A 22,425-nucleotide genomic window follows, 5' to 3' on the forward strand; every position below is an offset into this window, starting at 1 on the left:
TAGAATAAAATCTGGAAAATTTATCATATAATCATCATTAGCCTATCAGTACTAGGCTACTGACTGAGCTTGGTAGCCTAATATATGATCTTGATCAGGTGGACGATAATCGGTTCTGCAGAACCGGTTCTAATTTAGCCTACCAGTATAATCCGATTCCCGAACAAAAGATTTTCTCTTCAGTGAATCAATGGAATTTTATAATGAATTTATAAATGATGTTATCACTTTTGTTTAATATTGCTATTCAATATATAGTTGGTAACAATTGTTTAATTACATGCATGCATTAATTGCATGTAGGCTATTTCTGATTGGTTATAGTGGTTGAAATCTGAAATGATCATCATTTGACAACAGACTGCTGAGGGCAGTAGGCTTCATGCAATCTGTCTTTTTCAAAGTATTTTTGCCTCAAAGTACTGAAATAATCATTACAGTAATTGTTCAAAGGAATTAGAATCGGAACCAGAAACTCGAGACGCTTTACCTGTTGTTGTGACGTAGACCACGGGGCGGGGCACACTAGGATTTGACTGAAGCCTCAGATGCCTATTAGAGATTATTCAGGCGGCTGGAAAGCGAATTCACGCTTTTGGTTTTCTTTCTTAGGCTTGTACATTTGGCTTTCTGTTGTATATGTTTTTTAAATCTCACACAGGACATATTCAGATATCATTTAGCCTACTCGGACAAGAATATCGGATGGTCAAACGTGACAATTGAATTTGTGTTCAGCACGGGCTGGAGGATTTAAACGACAGGCTACAAGCGCGTCTTCTGCTTTAAGCTTCTGACAGCGAATGTATTACACATTGGATTCAACTTCGGGAAAGTTTAAAATTTGCTCGGAAGCAAGCAGATTTTGTTTCTACCCATATTGTGGGATGCGCTGAATTGCGCTGGAGAATATTTCGAGACTCAAAGAAAGAGAACACCGTGAACGTTCTGCATTTCTGTTCTATTGTCAAATACAAGAATATGCTGACTTTAAATTAATTTAGTAGATATAAGTATCGATATTTCATATCTTAACTGTTTAATCCCCTTAAAATCTGCGTGGCCAAATCTACAACATTTTTGCTATAATGACCTGGAGCTGAGACTGGAAATAAAGGACTGTCTCCGAACTTGTAGAAGAGCGGTTCGGGTTGTCGGAACATGAAGTCAGTTACCGGTCTGTTTGTTGTAAGTGTGTTGCTGTGTTCAACGATCTCGTCCTGGAGCGCGACTGCCAACAGCTATGGAGGTGAGTTCGGCTCAAATGATGAAAGAAAAAATGATAGCTAGCCTATTAGAATGACACCTCTCACTGAAATGTTTGAAACACAGAGTAGCATTACTCAAATAAAATCGGTTTTAAAAAGTCAAATAAGAAATAAAGTGTTTTTTTGACACGTTTGGTGTGCGAACTTTTGCATTTTTCGAAACAGCGAAAAGTCTATAGGCGGGAGGCAGGTGACAACCTGTGCGCGCACACTTTCTAATCCCCATAGGATTAAAACACGTGACAGGAATAGTTTGGTTCGTGGAAGTTGTCGATTCTGTATTGTTTTTGTTTGGTGTTTTGTGTAATCATAAATATTCTCTTTAGTGTTTCTATGTACTTTTCTTTCGACGAGTCCTGTAGGCTACTTTATGATTCGGGTATGATAGATCGATAGATAGAAAGACAGACAGATAGATAGATAGATAGATAGATAGATAAATAGACAGACAGATAGATAGATAGATAGATACTTGATACCGTGTGCAGCCACACAATAATAACACTATACAGTATGCAGAAGTAGCCTACTACACATGTATTGCAATAAATATAGCTATGACATTAGCAGGTGTACATTATAAACGAGATACGCAATTTACTCAATGAACACATTATATATTACAGCAATTAGTAGGCCTATGTTCCTATATTTGTCAAGAAAACGTTTAATAAAATGTCGTGTATGCCTAATTTCAAAGGAGAAATACATATGTGTATTAATATGTGTGTGTCAACATTCCTGGGGGCAGTCATGTTTCCTCCAACTTTGTTTTTTTTTTATTTGTAAATGTGAATGATGTGTTTACACTCGTGTTTGCCTTATTTTGCAGAGACTCTCTCACTTTCTCAGCAGTATAGTTCTCTCCACGTGCAGGTAGTCAGACTTGCACATTTATATGTAGACTACCGTGAAACAGCAGTTGACAGTTTGGGGCAGACTGCATAATGCATAGTAGATAGTGATTTGCTCTTTCCATAGGCATGATGGTGCTGAAGTTATGTGAAATGCCACTCTGAAGGAAGGACAGAAGAAAATGTACTTAAAAACACTACAGCACCTTGATCATCCCTCTTCACCTGTGCACTGTTTAGATACTGTTGTCCACTCACTGGCCCATTTTAAACTCTCAGTACCACTGTAGAAGTGCTTTTTGCATTAAGCATATTCTGTCCAAAGTTATTTCTGCCAGATCGATGTCATTTAGAAGGGTTTTATGCACGAAGGGTTTCATACACTTACAGTTGTGCTGTTGTACTGAATATCCTCACATCACAATACTCTGGTCAGGAATGCTGTGAAAACAGGAAAGCCGGGTGCTGTTATACTAAATATCAGGAAAGTCTTTTGACCAATGCAATAAAAGCACTGTTGTATGAAATGTATTATACTGTGTGACCAGCAATGAGAACATTTTTATGTTTGCAGACTGCAGTCTTTTATTTGTTTGGCTGCTGTAGAGCGAGTGATATGGGAGGCCATAATAATAATACTTCGCTTTCACATTCCTGTGATTTTCAAAATGTGTTATACTCTAGTGCAGTCCATGTGCGTCTGGCTTCACTGCCTGATTGTTTGAAGAAAAATCCTTGGCTCATATGGGTACCCTCGAATAGTGTTGTTTCTAAGACTGCTCACATGAAAATGATTAGGAGCTGAAACACAATGGTCACCATTTCACACATTAATGTGGCGTTGTGAAGCGTGACTGAATCAAAATCTCCTGTTTTGGAAACAAGCTTTAGACAATGACGGACAATTTGTAGAATTCAGGATTTCCATTTTAAAGTTCAGGGCTGGTTGATTGGTGATGTGGAATGAGCATATTCATGTTGGCTTCATGTCTCAAAAAAGCTCAAAACAAACATCAGAACAAAGTAGTTTGAAATATAAAATGGAATGCAGTAAGAAACATGGAGAAATAGCGGTAATAAATAAAGGAATGTAAAAGTAGACAGGTTTAATAAGGTGAATCTTGTGCCTTGGTTTCGGATATTTCACTTCCACCTACACATGGTCATGACTTTTGCATTCTTCTCAAAGCTCACTCCTACAGTGTTATATGGTCTCCTGTGCATCAGCAGAAAACCTCACAGACGTTTTGTGCTGCATTCCTAACAAAGAGGCAATGGGCTTTCTGTGTTAAATGTCATAGCTAACGTAAGCAGACTGATGAGAGCTGTATTAATTTTCATGGTATAACAATTTAACTTTGTGTTAAGAATTTATAATGGGAGGATGTATAGTGCAGTTTTTTGTGTCCAGCATTTTGCCAAATTCTTGACCTTTTGGTCAGTCCTGCATAAATAAACCAAATATTTTCTGTGACACAAGGTGCACAGTTTGTATGATCCTGTTCATGATCTGTTTTGCCGATGTTAATGTTTTATAGCTGTCTAAGAAGGGGCTCTCTTGGGAATTCCTCTGATTTAATTTCATGTCTTTAGAAACACTTTAAAGTGCAGTGTTGATTAGATTATATTTTTTCAAGGGTATATTCATGTAAATGTAATATAATAAAAACAGCAAAACAGGCTAATAGTACCCAAGGTCTAATGAAGGTCCTTCCAGGCGTTGGAGGGTAAGACCAGCGTGGCAGACAGCTTGGGTCAAATGTCAGAGGTCACGCTTCCTTTTTGAATAGGTTGTCTAGTCTGTTTAGGGATATGACCTTTACTTAAGCTTTTTTGTCTTTTTCTTACACTTTTAATCCCAGTTTCTTCTCAGTTTATTAAATCCATGCTACAAAATTACTTTATGAACTGATTAATGGTCAGACGGATTACCTAACAACCCAGACTGACAATTTCAGCCAAGACAACACAAATCCACAACCTCGTCCCAACTAACTCTCAGACAAGGAGGATAAATCTATCACTGAGAGAGCCAAAATGGCATGTCAGTCTATGTTTGCCGTCTGTTTGCTTGACCTGGAGTCGTTTGTAATGATGGTAAAATGGTGTGAAGTCACATTTGATGCGTGCCTGTGTTTTGTTTTTTTGCACATCTCTTCTCAGAAACGTATCCAGATTTTCCAGCTATAAAGCATTCTAAGTTTTTAGTCTTTCGTTATATAAAAACATGACTTTATTCGGAATCTCACTGCTTGAAATATGAATTTTCAGATTTTTCGATATCAATTTTTACTTTAAATTCGTGTTTAGTAGTTTTATAGCATTCAAAGTCTGACCTTTTCAGTTAAAGGTACATTCTATAGTTTGGCAATAATTTAAAAGATTTTACACATTGAAGGGGTCATGACATGGATATTTTTACTATTTTAATATGTTCCTTGAGGTTCACTTATAATGTTAATAAAGGTTTTTGCACAAACAAGTTTCTAAGGGACGCTTTATGACTGGCTAATGTCATTGCATAGGAAATAGTATGATCACATGCTATGCAGTGTTTTGAAGACATTATCTATATAAAACTGTAATTTACAGACAAAGCATTATGAAATTATATGCTTATGTTTTGCGATACAGCTGTTGTCAGTTGGCTGCTTCATCTTTCAACAAAAGTTTCTTTGCAAACTCCATTACACTGCATTGCAAGCTGCTAGTGGGCAGGGCCTGTGGTGCAATGATGTGATGATGGCAGTCAGATGCAAATGTATTTGCCCATGTGATTTCACAAATCCCACAATATTCAAACAAGCTGTTTTTAGAGCATAGTTAAATAAATGATTTGTTTATAATGACGAGCACATTTTAAAGGTCCCATGGCATGAAAATGTCACTTTATGAGGTTTTTTAACATTAATATGAGTTCCCCTAGCCTGCCTATGGTGCCCCAGTGGCTAGAAATGGCGATAGGTGTAAACAGAGCCCTGGGTATCCTGCTTCTCCTTTGAGAAAATGAAAGCTCAGATGGCCCAATCCGGAATCTTCCCTTTATGTCGTCATACGGGGAAAGGTTACCTCCCCTTTCTCTGCTTTGCCCGCCCAGAGAATTTGGCCCGCCCATGAGAAAATAAGCTACTACCGTGCGAGGTGAGCGCAATATTTTTTTTTTCCTTGAGAGACATCATGGCTTGCAAACGAGCGAAGCATGGCAGTTGCCCCGCCTCTCTCCTCCTCATTAGCATTTAAAGCTACAGACACAGAAATGGCACGTCCTAAGGAAAGCTCATTGTGGGACTGGCTCGTAGTGGCTGAAATTCTGCACCAAGGCTGAATTTCGGGAAAGAGACTTCAGATACAGTACTAGGGACCACTTAGGCCTATATAAAAGCATCTAAAAAGCAGCATGTCATGGGACCTTTAAGCTATGAGGCAAATTTGATTTCTCATGTCATGACCCCTTAAAGGTCCCATGACATGCTGCTTTTTAGATGCTTTTATATAGGCCTAAGTGGTCCCTAGTACTGTATCTGAAGTCTCTTTCCCGAAATTCAGCCTTGGTGCAGAATTTCAGCCACTACGAGCCAGTCCCACAATGAGCTTTCCTTAGGACGTGCCATTTCTGTGTCTGTAGCTTTAAATGCTAATGAGGAGGAGAGAGGCGGGGCAACTGCCATGCTTCGCTCGTTTGCAAGCCATGATGTCTCTCGAGGAAAAAAAAATATTGCGCTCACCTCGCACGGTAGTAGCTTATTTTCTCATGGGCGGGCCAAATTCTCTGGGCGGGCAAAGCAGAGAAAGGGGAGGTAACCTTTCCCCGTATGACGACATAAAGGGAAGATTCCAGATTGGGCCATCTGAGCTTTCATTTTCTCAAAGGCAAAGCAGGATACCCAGGGCTCGGTTTACACCTATCGCCATTTCTAGCCACTGGGGGACCATAGGCAGGCTAGGGGAACTCATATTAATGTTAAAAAACCTCATAAAGTGACATTTTCATGCCATGGGACCTTTAAAGAAATATGTTTTAGACAGTGGAACACACTTACTCTCATGCTTTACCAGTGGAGACAATGGGAGAATCAGTTCCTGTAAGGCCGAAGAAGTAGTAAAGGTCTGAGGCCAGATGACAGAAAGACAGACAAAAAAAGAAAGAGCGTAAACATACAAGTTTGAAAGATTTGAAAACATTCTTAGTGTTGCCATAGTTCACTCTAAAAAAAAATCTATAAAAATGTGGCACAGTATACTGTATAATTTGAAGGTATTTTTCCATATTTATTTTTTACATTTTATTTTACCAGTATTTTGAATTTTACACTTAATTGCATTGTGTTTTAGAGTTAACAAAAATGTCCGTAAAATTAATGGATAATGTTGTGTGTAATGAGATTTATTTTTTACAGTGTTACTTCTTTTTTGTTGGACTGGTAAAGCAATTAATTATTGTGTAAAACTCCCTAATCTCAGTGTAATTTACATAACTCCCAGAGATGACCATGCTGGTCTTCGTTAAATAAGTGCAGCGTCTAATTGTGGTATCGCTACTTAAAGTACACAAAGTACAGTGATGCTAATGCGAGCTAAATAACTTCTGAATACATATTTAAACAAATACAGAGTTCTGGCATGAAACTCCAGATGGCGCAGTCCGATAGGTCTAGCTCAATCTGACCCGGTGACAACATTGTCACATGGCAGCTGATTGGTTCTCTCCTGTATCGGTAGCCAATGAGCTTACTGTGCAATATAACTCAATCAAATCAATCAATCAAATACCTGGCTTTTGTTTGCTGTAACAGTTTGCAGCGCACTTCAGAAACCCTCCACCTTCCCCAGCTCCACCTGTATAGATCTCCTACAGGGTGATCATGTATGCTATATGGGGGTTTATTCATGTTATATGTGCAGCAGCAGTATTTCTTACATGCTTACCGCATTATGTTGTGGATGTATTGGCAGTAGCAAGTCTCGGTATCTGTCAGATCTATTCCGCCAAGACCAAATACATTAACATTGTCATGTACATTACCATGCCAATCCCTCCGAGATTTGTCATGACAGAAATATAATTATGACAGTGAAAGCTATTGAATGCTCATTTTTGCTTATAAATACACTGTTTGCTCATTATTGTCATAGCTCCAGTGCCTTTTACTAAAATGTATGACGCACACATCCTACACAAAGGCTCACACCCATAAGACTCACGCCATCATATAGTACTTCCAATCCATTAGTGCTCAAGCTTAACAATCAGATTAACTTTCTGGTACAAAAGCGTTTTGTGTTGCAGGAGGCTCGGAGTAGATCCTATGTCCTGATATATCAGAATTACAAAGACAGATGTTTCTGTCACCCTCTGTTTTCTGGCACACACACCCAGACAACTGTCCCCAGTAGAGGATGAATGGACAGTAATGCAGTGTCCTGACTCATCGGTATGTGTTCAATGCTCACAGACTCCTTCAAGTTTACCAGGATTTCACCAAGTAGGACATGGTACTGAATATAAGTCCTTGTTGGTCCTAGAACAACACTGCTATCAACCAATTAAAAGAGCATGTCCTGCTTGGCAAAATCACAGTTACCATCTTTTGAGGTAATTTGTCTGCTCTGTATTATGATACAGATGAAAGATGAAAAGTACAGGTGAAATGATTTCTTAATTCTTTATAGCTTATATTAAAGTTGTTCAAACTGTTACAGAGTAATAACTGATTTCAGCAGCCAAAGGCAATGCAATAATGCAGCTACTGGGTGTTTATGTTAGCAGACCTTTGAGCTTCTGTGTGCGCCACACCTGGAGATGTAACGACCTGTTTCTGTGGTGGTGTGTGACACTATGTGTGTGCTCCCTCTGGGGGAGGTGTGACGGTCCCTACTGTGGCAACCCTTGCTAGAAGTGCTGAGTAAAGACTGCTGCACCCTCAATAAAACTCACACTGCAGGGTGGTAGGAAACAGCTCTCTGTGTCTCATTAAATGTTTCATGTGCTTATTTTAATGAGTGTCTATCTGTTTTCCTCAGCCTGGATCTGTCTGGTACAAAAGTGTAGTACGTTTTTGTGTGTGGCATTCTGGTGTTATATGTTAAAGCATGCCTTTCAAAACTTAGGGATCTGTAAGTTATTATTATTATTATTTTTTAAGCCTTTTATGCTCACCCAAGCTGAAAAAAATATAGCAAAAACAGAATATATAGAATATTGTGAAATATATTTAAAAAAAAATTAAATAACAGTTTTCTATTTGAATATGTTTTAAAATGTAATTTAAAAAAAATGTGTGTGATTTTCAGCTGCCATTACTCCAGTGTTCAGTGTCATTTGGTCCTTCAGAAATCATTCATATATGGTCATTCGGTGCTCAAGAACACTATCAATGTTGAAAACAGTTAGAAATCATTCTAAATGTCTATACTGACACTTTTAATCAATTTAAAGCATCCTTGCTTTATTAAATAAATAATAATAAAAAACTCTTACTGACCCCTTACTGAACTTTTGAATAGTAGTGTATATCTCTCAAAGGAAACACATTTAATTACCTGCTCTCATTGGCCAGTGACTGACTCTGCTCATGAATATGTGATAAGCCATCATGATTGATGGAGGTGCTGTGGGTCAGCGGGAGGGGACGGAGTCTAGAGCTGCTGAGCTCTGCGCTGATTGGAAAGTATTGATCTGAGAGAAAGATGGGACATGATGACACAGTCCAAGGAATGTGTGTGCATTGATCTGTTCTTAGATATTATTGAGTTAGTTCTGAATGTTGACCCTTGCTTTTAGTTTGTTTGATGCACTCTCTGGCATACATTACTTTTTTACCACCATTCTTTCTTTAGTCATGCACTCACTACTCGTAGGGAAAGTGATTTTTCAAAACCCTTTAGACTTTGCCATCTTCGTCCCTCCCATTTGTACTATAGACAGGAATCATACTTCAATTCATGCACCATGTGTGCAATCAGGCTAGTAGGTAAAAATGCATATTATGCCAGTACTTCCTGCACTGCTTTTTTTAGTGGTGCTGCATGCTGCTGCTGAATCTACATTCTTATGGCAATTAATATTTTACCCAGGTTTGCAGTCTGAATTGAATGTGGTGAGATGAAAATAAAAAAACAGAAAAAACGTGCATTGCAGACTGCATTCAATGAAATACAATGTGATGGAATCATGAACAAATGATGCCAATATACATACATACATAATAGACTATTTATTTAATTAATCAGATAGTTTCTAAGTTACTAGAAAATACCATTTGGGGTGTGAGTGTGTAGAGTTTCTGTTGTAGAACAAAAATGTTTAAGGAAATGTATATTGATAATCAGACGATCTGACTTTTTTGCCTGGTGGACATTAAAAAATACCATAGTCTTAAGGCCCGTTCACACCAAGAACGATAACTATAAAGATAACTATATTAGCGTCTACACCAGTGGACGATATCATCTGCTTATTCTAAGCGGACATGTGTCTGCTGCTTTAAATTCTCGAGCTCGTTATAACAGGATTGATTCTGATTGGTTGTCAATGTTTTTATCGTTCATCAGCTGGAAAAAATAGTTCTGAAAGTGATTCCAACTATATTGTTTCTCTGTGCCTTTATCTTATAGCTGTGGTGTGGACTCTGCTATTCTTTAATATTGAGAGCAATTTTTAGAAATATATCTTTATTGTTATTGTTTTTGGTGTGAACAGGCCTGTACACTGAGAGAGGGACCACCTAGACACCAAGCATCACTCACATTTTATTTTGAAATTGTAACCTTCAAGGGAAATTTAATTTAATGTAATTTAAGTTTAAACTTTCTCTCGCTCTCTCTCTCACACTTGCTGTATCATTGGTTCTTTTTCTCATTCTGCTTGTTTGTGGTTGGTTGGTGGTGTTGTTTTCGGGGTCTGCTCCAAGCATGACTGTGCCAGCAAGGAAACCCATTCAAACCCTTAATGGCAGGATGCAGCCTTGAGAAAACAAAGGAAGACTGGAGTTCTCCCTGCACACATTCACACACACATACACACAAACACGACCCTCCCCATTTCAATCAGAAAAGGCCTGACTAATGGAAATCACTGATTGTTCTGTGAAGGTGAAGGTGGAGGACCACTGGAGGTGGTAATTAAAACAGGATGCCTTGTGAAATATTGAGGAAGGTTAAGTTGTCAAATGGAGGTTTTTCCTGACTCGTCTCATCGCAGGTTGCCTGTTTATGCTGATCTAGGTTCAGCCCTTCCGACGCTGAGCCTGAGATCTGATCAGTGTGCAAAGAAAACCACTAAAGACTCCCTGTCGTGGCCATATGGGGAGAAGTGGATGCTGGGAAGTCCAGACGCAGCCTAAGCTTCTGTGCGGTGGCTGTAATATAAAAGGGAAATGGGAAAAAGATGCAAAATGTTTTTTTGCATATGTTTCGGATGGCTGTGCAACAGATGCCACCCCCCCCTCTCTCTCTCACTCTCTCATCAAACTAAAAGGTTGAAGTATCTCTTTCGAGCAAGCAGAAATATACCTCAGACAAAGAAATGATTTTGATGCATGTCTCTCTGGAGAGATTCTTTCACAAATTGAAATGATTTGGAATGAAGCCAAGCGGGGCAAGGAAAGAGTGTTGCAGGAAGCAGAGTGTGTGTGTTTCCTGCTTTCTCTGTTTCTCTCGCCTCCCTCTGGTGCTTGTGTGGCTGCTCCTCTGGTTTTGGTAAAAGCAGCATGGTAGAAAATCATTATTGCCTTGTTCCATTATGGTAATTCAAGTGTTGTGTTTTTGCAATGTAAAAGGGTTTCTGAGTCGGGCGCGATCGAGAGATGCATAGAAAGAGGATGAAACTCTAAAAGCGCACACAGGCTTTGATCTCATACTTTGACTTTACAGAGGGAAAATATTAACCAGGCTCAAAAAGCTTTGTGATATGATGAGAGTGACTGGAGTTAAAGAACAGAGAGAAAGAACAGAATGGAGGAATAAGGCAGAAAAGTGTAACGAAGAGGAATGAGAGTGTCACCAGATGAGGATTTAATGGTGTGAGGTTCGGTTTTGTGTATTAGCCACTAATAGGATTGCATTAGAGAGATCAGTCTCAATGTGAAACACACAATCTTTGACCTCAAATTCAAAATTTAGAATAAGAAATTATATTTTGCAGAAAGAAAAGTGTGCCTGTTTGTAGGACCATTACGTATTTTTGCATTGTGACACTGTTTTTATGATAATGATATGATAAAAATGATCTTTACCGTAATGCAAAACCATCTTATTCTCATTAATGTGAATTACTGTAAAATGTGAAAAATATCAAAATACAATAATAGTTAGTAGTATGTTTACTGCATTTAATTTATGAGAATTTGAAGAAAAATATTTATTTGTATATTTATTTTTCATCTACCTTAATTAATGTATTTTAGCTTTACTGTTTTTACTTAGTACTACACTACCATTCAAAAGTTTGGGGTCAGTAATTTGTTTTAGCACTTTTATTTAGTAAATTGATCAAAAGTGACAGTTAATACTTTTACAATCTTTTGAAAGGTTGTGGGTGAGGGTAATTTTGATTTTAGTCACTCTATCAGTTTGGATGGGAGGGGAGAGAAAACGAATACACCACACACAAAAAAATCAGTTGGTTTGTGTGGTTGTGTCTGCGATTCTGCATTAATGTGCACGTCAAGTCAAGTCACCTTTATTTATATAGCGCTTTTAACAATACAGATTGTGTCAAAGCAACAGCATTAATTAGGAAAATAGTGTGTCATTAATGCAAAATTACAATGGTAAACACTCAATTTTCAGTTAAAGGCAGTTCATCATTGAATTCAGTGATGTCATCATCCAGCTCAGTTCAGTTTAAATAGAATCTGTGCAATCAAGTCGACGATATCGCTGGAAATTAAGTGTCCCCAACTAAGCAAGCTAGAGCTGACAGCGGCAAGGAGCCAAAACTCCATTGGTGACAGAATGGAGAAAAAACCTTGGGAGAAACCAGGCTCAGTCGGGGGGCAAGTTCTCCTCTGGCCAGACGAAACCAGCAGTTCAAATCCAGGCTGCAGCAATGTCACATTGTGCAGAGGACTCGACTGGTTCCTGTGGTCTTGTCCCAGTGACCGTCTAGGAGACAAGGTCTTTACTGGGGATCTGTCTCTGGGGCTCATCTAGTTGTCCTGACATGTCTATCAGTCAAATATTTTAGTCAACATGTAGGTCACTAAATAATGCATTAGTGTCCTGGCTTCAGTTGAATGCTCTTACTGATTCATTGGAATTTCAGCTTGTCTGTTATATTACTGAACCGTGAATGACTCGCTATAAACCACCTGTTACACATTGTCTCCAACCTGTGTTTGTCTGTCCTCATTAAGGAAAACTAACATGGCACTTCACAGGTTCAGTTTTTGGTCAGATGCTCTATGCCAGGGTTCCTCAAATCTTGCCCTGGATAGCCAATGCGCTGCAGAGTTTAGCTCCAACCCTGATAAAACTTACTTACCTGTGATTTTCTAATGATCCTGTAGATATTGATTAGCATGCTCAGGTGTGTTTGATTAGGGTTAGAGCTAAACTCTGCAGGAAAGTGGATCTTGTGGGCCAGATTTGAGGATCCCTGCTCTATGCTCACTGGTTAGTCATTGAGTGAGCGTTAAATTTGTACCAGAAGCTTGGGGAGTCTGTAATTTATAGTTTGTAAATCCAGTAAAATCATCACTAAAGATATTTAAATGCATCAAGCATTCAAAAACATTTATTCAAAGGAGATAAGTTATATACAACTCACTCTCTCTCACATCTCCCCCTGCCTTTTGATGACAGGAAATGCATTCAGCATGTTCTTTTACAGCAGGAAGTTGCTTTAGATATCATTTTGGCCAAAAATTGCATATTGAGTAGACTAGTTACTACATTTGAAGAGCAATTTGTGACTGTTAAAGGGGTCATCGGATGCAAAATTCACTTTACATGTTGTTTGAACATAAATGTGTGTTGGAAATGTGTGTACACATCCACCCTATAATGATAAAAATCCACCCAGTGTTTTTTCTTTAAATCCCCTTTCTCAAATCAGGCCGTTCTGAGATTCCTGTCAGAATGACGTAGTTCTGCACAGGTCGCTCCCACGGTAGTTGATTGACAAGGCCGTCTCACCCTGAGTGAGCTGTGAGCTGTCTGCCATTGTGTTGACTCCAGTGCAGGGGAAGACAAGAATGTGTCCGATTGAGGTGTTTTGTTGTTGGATGTAATAATGAACATAGCAGTCGTCATTTACTCCCGACATTTGAGCCACTGAAGATGCAGTGGATTAACGTTACTTTCGTTTTTGAAGGGAATGCGCAGATCCCCGATCTGCCTAAATGCGTCTATGTTCGCGTGAATCATTCGTGATCCAGCTTCTTCTACAGAAGTGAGTATAAAGGTTTTTTTTAATGAATCTTAGCAAATCGCCTTTCCTAATAATGTGCTAGTTAGCAAGTTTCGCGGCTGAAGTTTACAGTCTGCATGTCACCCCATGGAGGGAGAGGGGCGGGGATAGCAGAGCTCATTAGCATTTAAAGGAACATGCACTAAAACTGCTTGCTGAAAACAGAACTGATTTTGACAGCTTAAAAAGGGTGTTTTTTACACTACCATTGAGAAATGTTTGAAATATTGAGAAAACACTTTATTAAATAAGTGTTAAATAAAGTATGAATGAATATAGTATGAATAAAATCAGGATGTACTATGTCAGCCATGCTGTCAACGAGATAGTAAAGTGTCATAATCTCAGTACTTTTCATCTACAGTTTTATGAATACTGTGAATTGGGACATACAACTCTTTTCACATATTGTTTTTCACCTGTTATATAGTATCAGAGTAAACAAACAAATTTACTGTATTCAAAATGTTGTCCTCTATCAATGCAGTACTCACTGTAAAATATTTGAATATTTAGAAGTCTCTAATGAGTTGAATTGAAGTCTATAATATTTGTATAATATTAATAAAGTGAGTGACTCTCCTCAATGACCTCAGCGCAATTCTAGGACATTAACTGACACAAAGTAACATTCGTTCAATAAACATTAAACCACATGCTAATGGGGTGTAACCAGAACACACCATATGCACACAAGAGACAGAGGTCGATCACATCAATTTATAAATATATAGCAGATCAGCTTACAGATATATAGGGAGTGTCTAGAAGCATGTGTGGTTTAGACTCTGTAAAGCTCAGCATTGCTGTATAAACAGTGAGTGATGATGTCACTCTGAAGATGTACATCAAGGAAAGTCTGAAATAAACCAGGTAAAATTTTGACTGTATCTTCTGTTATGACATTTAGTCAAACATTTTAAATAGGGTGGTTTTATTTTAGCCACTAAAGCATGCTTTTTTCTATAGAGTTTTGACCATATATAGTGTTTGGGCTTGAGCTGCTCCAAATGACTGAATGCAGACAATTGTGTTTGTTTTACATGTACAGTTTCAGAGGCTGTGATATAGTGGACACAGGCGACTGTGTTTTACATCATTCTCTCTCTCTCTCTCTCTCATTAGTCTTGAGGGCTCTCAGTATAAGACGTAAGAACTCATGTCCAGAGGTACCAGGCAACCATGCCTGACGACAGTCAGCTGAGATTTGTTTCTGTGCTTGTTTGTTTGTGTGTTATAAATATAGCCTCTAAAATATGGCACAGCTTGTTTACTTGAAAAATTAATGTTTCGTTTGTTTACGTCTGACCCACATGTTTGAAAAGGAACAAACAAGCAACAATTTACATTAAAGTTTTAAAAGAATTGTTTCATTTGTAGAAGAATACTTAATGCCACACAACTTTGAAATAGGGGAGGCTGTCGAATGAAACTGCTGCAATATATCTATATATCAGTAACTATAGTAACATTTTGAGTCATAAGTGTGCTTTTGGACACATGCATTGAACAAAGGGGTGTCGTTCCCTTTTACCAATAAAATCAACACCCATAATTTCACAACCAAACTTGATTTTGTTGCCACCCCTCTGTCAATCTGACTGGGGATACAAAATTAAAAGAAAAAAGAAAAGAAAAGAAAAGAAAAAAAAAACGTTAAACAAAATCCCCGAAAATGTCCAAAGTCATACCGGATGACACGAAATGATGCAGAATTTTTTTGTGGAAGTGAACGTATCCTTAACTGAAAGGAAATGTTTTCAGGAGAAGGGTATCAAATGCTTAAAAAAAATTGAATATTATTTACAATATAATGCTTATATAACTATTATTTATAATATATAAATAATTATATTCTTGTGCTTCATAATTGTTTTTCTACTTAACTTTTCATTGACAATAGGCAATTTAATTGCAGGTCTTGTTGTGACAACTGATGCCATATAGAGGGAGAAAAAAGGTTGACACTTGTTCAATAAACTGCATCTTTTGTCCTGAATAATAACAGAAATGTTTACTTTATTTTAAATACCTATTTGTACTTAAACGTCTGTCTATGCTGAAATTTACTGTCAAAAATAAACTTACTCTAAGAAATATTTACTGGAGTGAAAAGTATGACAACTATCCCTGGGCTCCCTACACAGGTTTTCCATGTACATGTATGATGACGCATGAGTGTGCATGCAAGTGTTTTCACTTTCAGTATTAATGTTGAAAGACCATATGAAAACCAGCTTTTTGATCATATGAAGCCTGTCACCTGTATGTGTGACGTGCATAAATATTTCTTAGTGTTTAAAGGGTGTGTGTGCTATAGACAAAATAATGTAATAGCCCTGAAGAGTTTATTCATCACATCCTGCCTTTGTGACACACACACACAAACTACGGCAATGGCATTTGAAGGTGAAATTCAAGACATAATGAGAGAGAATGAGGCCTGATAGAAGAAGAGAGAGAGACAGAAAAAGAGAGCGAGGTCAGATGTTGGTCCGTGGTTGATGCGTTTATCTCAACTATGTTTGTGCTGTCAGATGTATGCTACTGTTTTGTCCAAGGACACTAACTGGGAAAGTCAGTGCACTGCTGATAAATTTATTCCCTGCTATTCTGCTGTTGAATGAGATGTGTGTGTGTGTTTGCTACACTGAAAGAGCATCTATTCATTCTCCACAGTGACAGTGAGACACACACTGATGTGAAGTGATCTCCCCTCAAGGGGTCTTAAAGAGAGCGAATAAAAGCAAAAAGAAAGACATGCAGGAGGAAAGCAGGATCTAAACAGAATCGCAGTCACTCCATTTAGATGAGCATTAATAATTCATGCATTCATGAGTAAATGAACACACACTGCTTTTTCTAACCTCATAAGCAAATATTATTGAACAGGTCCTTTTAAATACGATTACTGCAGTATAACTGTAAGGGAAAAAAAGTATGTTCCTTGGATTAGAGTGTGTGATAGAGATTAATGCGACCTCCAAACAATGCCACAGTGTGAGTGTGTTTGTGCGCCATTGTTTGTAGTGGAAGTGAGCCTTTGGCTCGACATTATCAGTGTGTGATAAAGTGCAAACAAGAACACAGCTAAAGTGTAAAAATTACTGCTGTTGAGTACATAAACACACACATATAAAGTAGAGGCTACATTACAGCATTTCTAGGTCACTCAACAGTTTGCCCTTCATTCCTAAATGGGTCCATGTTGGTTTTGGTGTGTTGAGTTGTATAGTCCTTGCAAAATAATTAACTTGGCTGAAGTGTTAAAGGGATAGCAAAAATGAAAATTCTGTCTTAATTTACTCACCTTTATGAGATTCCAAACCTTCAAATGAAGATATTTAAAGGGGTCATATGATGCGATTTCAAGTTTTCCTTTCTCTTTGGAATGTTACAAGCTGATTGTGCATAGATAAGATCCCTGAAGTTGCAAAGACTAAAGTCTCAAAACCAAAGAGATATTCTTTATCAAAGTTAAGACTCTGCCACGCCCCCCTAAAACGGCTCGTTCTAACACGCCCCCACATATCTACCTCACTATGTGGAAATATTAGCATAATGCCGCCCAAATGTTCACGCAAAGAAAGAAGGCGTGGTTTCAGTAACCGCAGTTAGTAGCAGCCATGTCAGGGAGACGCTGTGTTTCTTGAAAGCAAAAGCACTTTATTTGGCCTTCCGAAAGTAGATGTATTTAGGAATCTTCAAGATTACTTACAACAGAACAGCAATGCATTTTATGGACGACCGTTTCTCTGACTTTGCTATGACAATCTGCCGCTTCTGAATCAGCGACTGTAAGTATGTTTTGTTACTAGTTTAAGTATTTGCTATTGACTGTTCAAATGCGGAGTTTTGCGCATCGTGTGTGTGTGTGCGCTAGCGAGCGAGCGAGAGAGAGAGAGAGAGCGCGAGAGAGCAAGAGAGAGCGAGAGCGCGAGAGAGAGAGAGAGAGAGAGAGAGAGAGAATTAATGAAACTTTGGAGATTTCTGTCCCTTCATTGAAACAACATACAATAAAAACTTCGGTTCGGTTCATAGAGACATTGTAAAAGTAATCCATATTATTGAAACATGATTGCTTTATATGATGACCAGATTTAATTTATGCTTTTATCCATATAAATACTCATCAACAACACAAATACATAGAGCACATCAGATATGGTAAACAGTATCTCAGAAATGCTTGCTTGATGCCTGAAAGTGGGGTTTGTTTTTGTGTTTCAAGCAAGTATGGTTAAAGGGGGCATAACACACACAGTTTCACCCAATCTCATGTAAATCTTGAGTACATGAGTACATAGAGTAGTACTGCATCCTTCATATCTCCAAAAAGTCTTTAGTTTTATCATATTTATAAAAGAAAGATACAGCTTTACGATTCTCTCCGGAAAAAGACGAGCTTCTGGAGGCGCGCCGTGGGCGGAGCTAAAGAGTGACGAGCACTTGGGCGCCGAATGCCAACAAAACAGACATTTGATGCCGTTTCACTTACCGTCTGCAGTTCTGAATCATGACCGGGATCTTTTATAGCTGGGACCGCTCCATCTTTCAGTATCAAACGATGTGCAAATCCAGCGTTGAACTGGGCCTTGTTTATAAAACGTTCGTCAACAAACACACTTGTGAAACTCCGTTGCTGCCCTGGAAAAAAACTAACTGTATCCAATGTTTACATAACTCTGGGTTCTTTAGGAACCTGAACAAAGTTATCTTTCCTTTACAACCAAAAACACACTTCTTTGGATTGGAGACATTAATCGAAAAAAACTCTCCAAAACTTGTACGAACCTGGAAGTAAGATTTTTGGCACAGAAATACTCCGTCATACGTCCAAATTGAAACTTTGTCCATGTTTAGTATGAGAATCCAACTCTTTAACAGCGTAAACAACTCTGAATGCATGAAACAGCATTGTACCCCCCCTTTAAGCTTGTGTTTACCATATTTTATGTGCTCTATGTATATATTGATCAGTGTTTATAAATGAGTTACAGTGTACTTTATAATGCATTAAAAGTTTTGGTTGCATTGACTTTTAATGTATGGGCAAAAAGGATGAGAATATTAAAATATCTTCATTTGTGTTTAGAAGATGAATAAAAGTCTTTTGGGTTTGAAATGACTTGAGGTTAAGTAAATGATGACAGAATATAATTTTTTGGGGGTGTGAGCTATCACTTTGAGCTATGTACAAAATTACATTCTGAGTATGTACTGCATTTGATATTGTAATATTTAGGCTAAAGTATTAAACTTTTCATCTCAACCGTTAATGATTTATGTTCTATTAGTATGCATTTATGCAGTAAGTTGGAAGTAGGTTAGTTAGTTCCTCGTATCAGTGTCTACTTAAGTTGAGTCTTGCCAGAGGATAATTCAATAGGTGTTATAAAAATTTTGTAAAATTGTGTTATTTTGGTTTTCAGCTAACAAATACATGAAGTCATCAGCTTATGTTACACAAAAAGTGAAACTTAATAAATGAGAAACTATAAACTTGAGTCATGCCACCCTTCTACAAACAAAATAGCGATGACCTCACTGTCATTAATCTTGTCATAAAGAGACTCTGGGTGTAAACTGGTCTGTACACACATACACACACAAACCGTTTTTAAACCACAATGACTTTGCCACCTTCTATTTATATGTTATGTTTTATGTGTTCTTTCCATTTTTCCATCACAATGAAACCCAGACTCTAATGTTTGTGGATTCTTTTATTACTGACATTTATATGAAAGTTCTGTGTAAATAAATGTCCTCCGCTGGTAAAAGTATAATATCATCTTTGGCAAACAGATGTATTGTGCATTATAGTCTGCTCATCCTTCATTGGTTCTGTCAGAATCCTGGTTCTTGTCAGGTTCTACAACACAAGTTTAATCCCTGTCTCACCAGTTCATGTGTTTTGTGTGTGTGTGTGTGTGTGTGTGTGTGTGTGTGTGAGAGAGAGAGAGAGAGTGAAGGGCAGACAGGCCGAGACCACGAACATCCCTCATCATGTAATTACAGTATAGGGGTCAGGTGATTAATGTCTGGGGCATCATGGTTTTGGAGGGTAAAGAAGATTAGCAACCAGACTGCAAGGATTACGATTAATCTTAAAGAGCTAGGGCAGGCCAAAAATGAGGGAGGGAAATCTAATATGTCCATAGATGGAGTAAACAGAAGAGGCTGATGAAAGATATAGTTATTACTGTAAGTACACCAAAACGTGTATAAATTGTTCAAAATAGTGTTGCAGTCAGTAATTGTTTCTTTATTAAAACAAATTGTACACATAAAGAAATAAAGAATGTTTAAAATGATATGCACTATACATTTCAAAGGTTTAGGGTCAGTAAGATTAATATAGATTCTTTTGCATTGTTTCAAATAAATGCTGTTCTTTTGAAGTGCCATCATTTATTGAAGAAATCCTGACAAAAAGTATCACGATTTCAACAAAAATATTAAGTAGCGAAACTGTTTAAACACTGGTAATAAAAAGATTTTTCTTGAGCCCCAATTCAGCATAGAATGATTCCTGAAGGATCATGTGACACTAAAGACTAGAGTTAATGGCTGCTGCCATCACAGAAATGCATTTCATTTAAAAATATATTAACATAGGAAACATTTATTTTACATTTTAATATTATTGCATAATATTACTGTTTTTACTGTATCTCTGATCAAATACAGTAAATGCATCCTTGGTGAGCATAACAGCCTTCTTTCAAAAACATTAAAAAATATTATTAACCCCAAACTTTTGAACCACAGTGTACATTGTAATGAAAAATCATATCAATAATCTAGAAAAAGCAATTTGACTCTTCATACTGGCCAAAATGCTAAAACTTTATCTCAGAAACCCCCATGTTATTGGAGACTTTTGCTGACAGAATAAATTAATCATGGGTGACATACATCTGCAAATAGGGTATTTCTACAGAAAATATTTTGATGTAGCGTCTGTGCTGATAGGCTTCATATAGTGTGTATACTGTATATATATATATATATATATATATATTGTATAGCAACCTATATATAGTTATAGACGAATGTCCAAGATGATATTCATAACAGCCAGTGAACCAAAACAAAAAAATACCTTAAGGTGCAACAGTTCTTAAAACTGCTGAAGACTATGTCTTTGTGAGCTTAGACATTGCTTGTGATCCGGAATTTCTAAGCTTTTAATGGAAGAAAAAGACAAAGTTAAATGCTGAGTGAAAGCGTCTGGATGTGAATGATTATACTTTCCATTGGTACACAAAAGCAAAGGGACACTAGCAGTGGGCTGGCAGTAATTCTGGCTGCCCTTGGGTACTAAGACCAGCCCAGTATGACTACAGAAAAAGGGTGAATTCAGTCTCCGCCTGGCCTTTATGACTGAACCATATTAGGCATAAAGACCTGCGGACCCCTCGGTATTCAGTAAATGGACTGATCCGATCAGTCAATGCTGTGGCCAAAGGGAAAGTTATTGAGATGGGGGAGGAGGTGGGTTTCTGTCACGCTTTTCCGTCACTGTTAAAGCACATATGACCTTACAGGTGTGTCTTGTCATGTAATCTGTCTTCTGATTGGCTCGTGTTAGCTGGCTGTGCTGGCAAAACATTGTTTATCTTAATCAGCAGGTGCCACAAAATTGCGTTTGGCTCAGATAAATATCATGGGATTACTGATCACTGATCCTGAATATACCCTTTATTCCCAACATTTATAGTGTCTCTGTCTTGTGTCCTTTTCTATTCTCAGTGCACTTTAAACTTCTTGTTTTCGTCCCTTGTCCACATGGAAGGATGCTTATTCATGGTCCACCTGTAATGCTTTGTTATATAACACAAACACACACACACACACACACACACACACACACACTCAAAGGCAGATGGTTTTATTTCTGCATCTGCCTTTAGCACACAATATCATCATCATCATCCTAGCACAAAATGCAGGGACAGTGTAGAACTTCCGTGCTGTATTCATCCACCTACTAAAACGTGTGTGTAGTTGAATATTTAAGTTACATTTAAAGAAAACAGGTCTGTCAGCTCTGATGTGTAAGGCTTAGGGAATGAAAGTCATCTGCTGCTCGTGGGGGTGTTTCTTGTTTTCATAATAAAGCATGAAAAGCCTGCAGATGAGTAACTGAACCTGTTTGACTAGTTTTATTGTAAACATGACACCAGGAAAAGAAGATCAGATGTATGTTCAAATGTGTTTGTGCATTTGTGTTTACTGGGCTAGTGCATCTGGGGCCATATTCACAAAATATCTTAAGGCTAAAAGTAGCTCATATCACGCAGATTTAGGAGAAAATCTTATTTAGGAGTATTAGGACTCCTTAATTTTTGATCTAAGAGTATTTCACAAAGTATTTTAGCACTAAAACTAGCTCCTAAATCTGTGAAAGGTTAGGAGTAGTGAAGAGGACTCCTAAGGCCCAATCCCAATTCTATTTTATACCCCTCCCCTTCCCCTACCCCTCCGCCTACCCCCTTCCCCTTGTCCCTTGAAACAGAGTGTCAAGGGGTAGGGGTGAAAATATTCCCCTAAGAGCCTTTAATTACCGTTCTATATTAATGCGCTGCTTACTGACACACACACACACACACGATGTGTATGTAGATATATATCGTAGATCGCGCAGCTCACACATCCAGGAGAAAAGACGCGCATACACGCATCTTTCATCTCTCTCTCTCTCTCTCTCTCTCTCTCGAATTGGCAATATTTGAGAAAAGCGATTTCTAATTACTGGGGGGACTGGCCCCCCTCAATGTCTATGGTGGTTATCGCCCTGATCAGACATGAAGATATGTTGTGGCACTATCGTGCAGTCTGTAATGATATGACGTTAGTTAGCAAATATTAGCGATTTTTTGCAAAC

The 22,425-nt window shown here is 38.0% G+C and overlaps 1 protein-coding gene across 3 annotated transcripts in view; it reads left to right on the top strand.

The window, feature by feature from the left end:
• The first annotated feature begins 542 nt into the window (after positions 1-542).
• LOC107677698 (semaphorin-4F-like) overlaps positions 543-22,425 on the top strand; it is an 89,031-nt gene continuing 67,148 nt past the window's right edge. For all 3 annotated transcript variants that reach the window (XM_016472708.1, XM_016472710.1, XM_016472709.1), the window contains exon 1: positions 543-1,249. In XM_016472708.1, the coding sequence (XP_016328194.1) occupies positions 1,162-1,249 (88 nt within the window). In that variant the 5' untranslated portion in view covers positions 543-1,161. The remainder of the gene's footprint in view (positions 1,250-22,425) is intronic.

Source organism: Sinocyclocheilus anshuiensis, unplaced genomic scaffold (genome assembly GCF_001515605.1).
Source record: "Sinocyclocheilus anshuiensis isolate Anshui unplaced genomic scaffold, SAMN03320099.WGS_v1.1 scaffold945, whole genome shotgun sequence".
Taxonomy (NCBI): Eukaryota; Metazoa; Chordata; class Actinopteri; order Cypriniformes; family Cyprinidae; genus Sinocyclocheilus; species Sinocyclocheilus anshuiensis.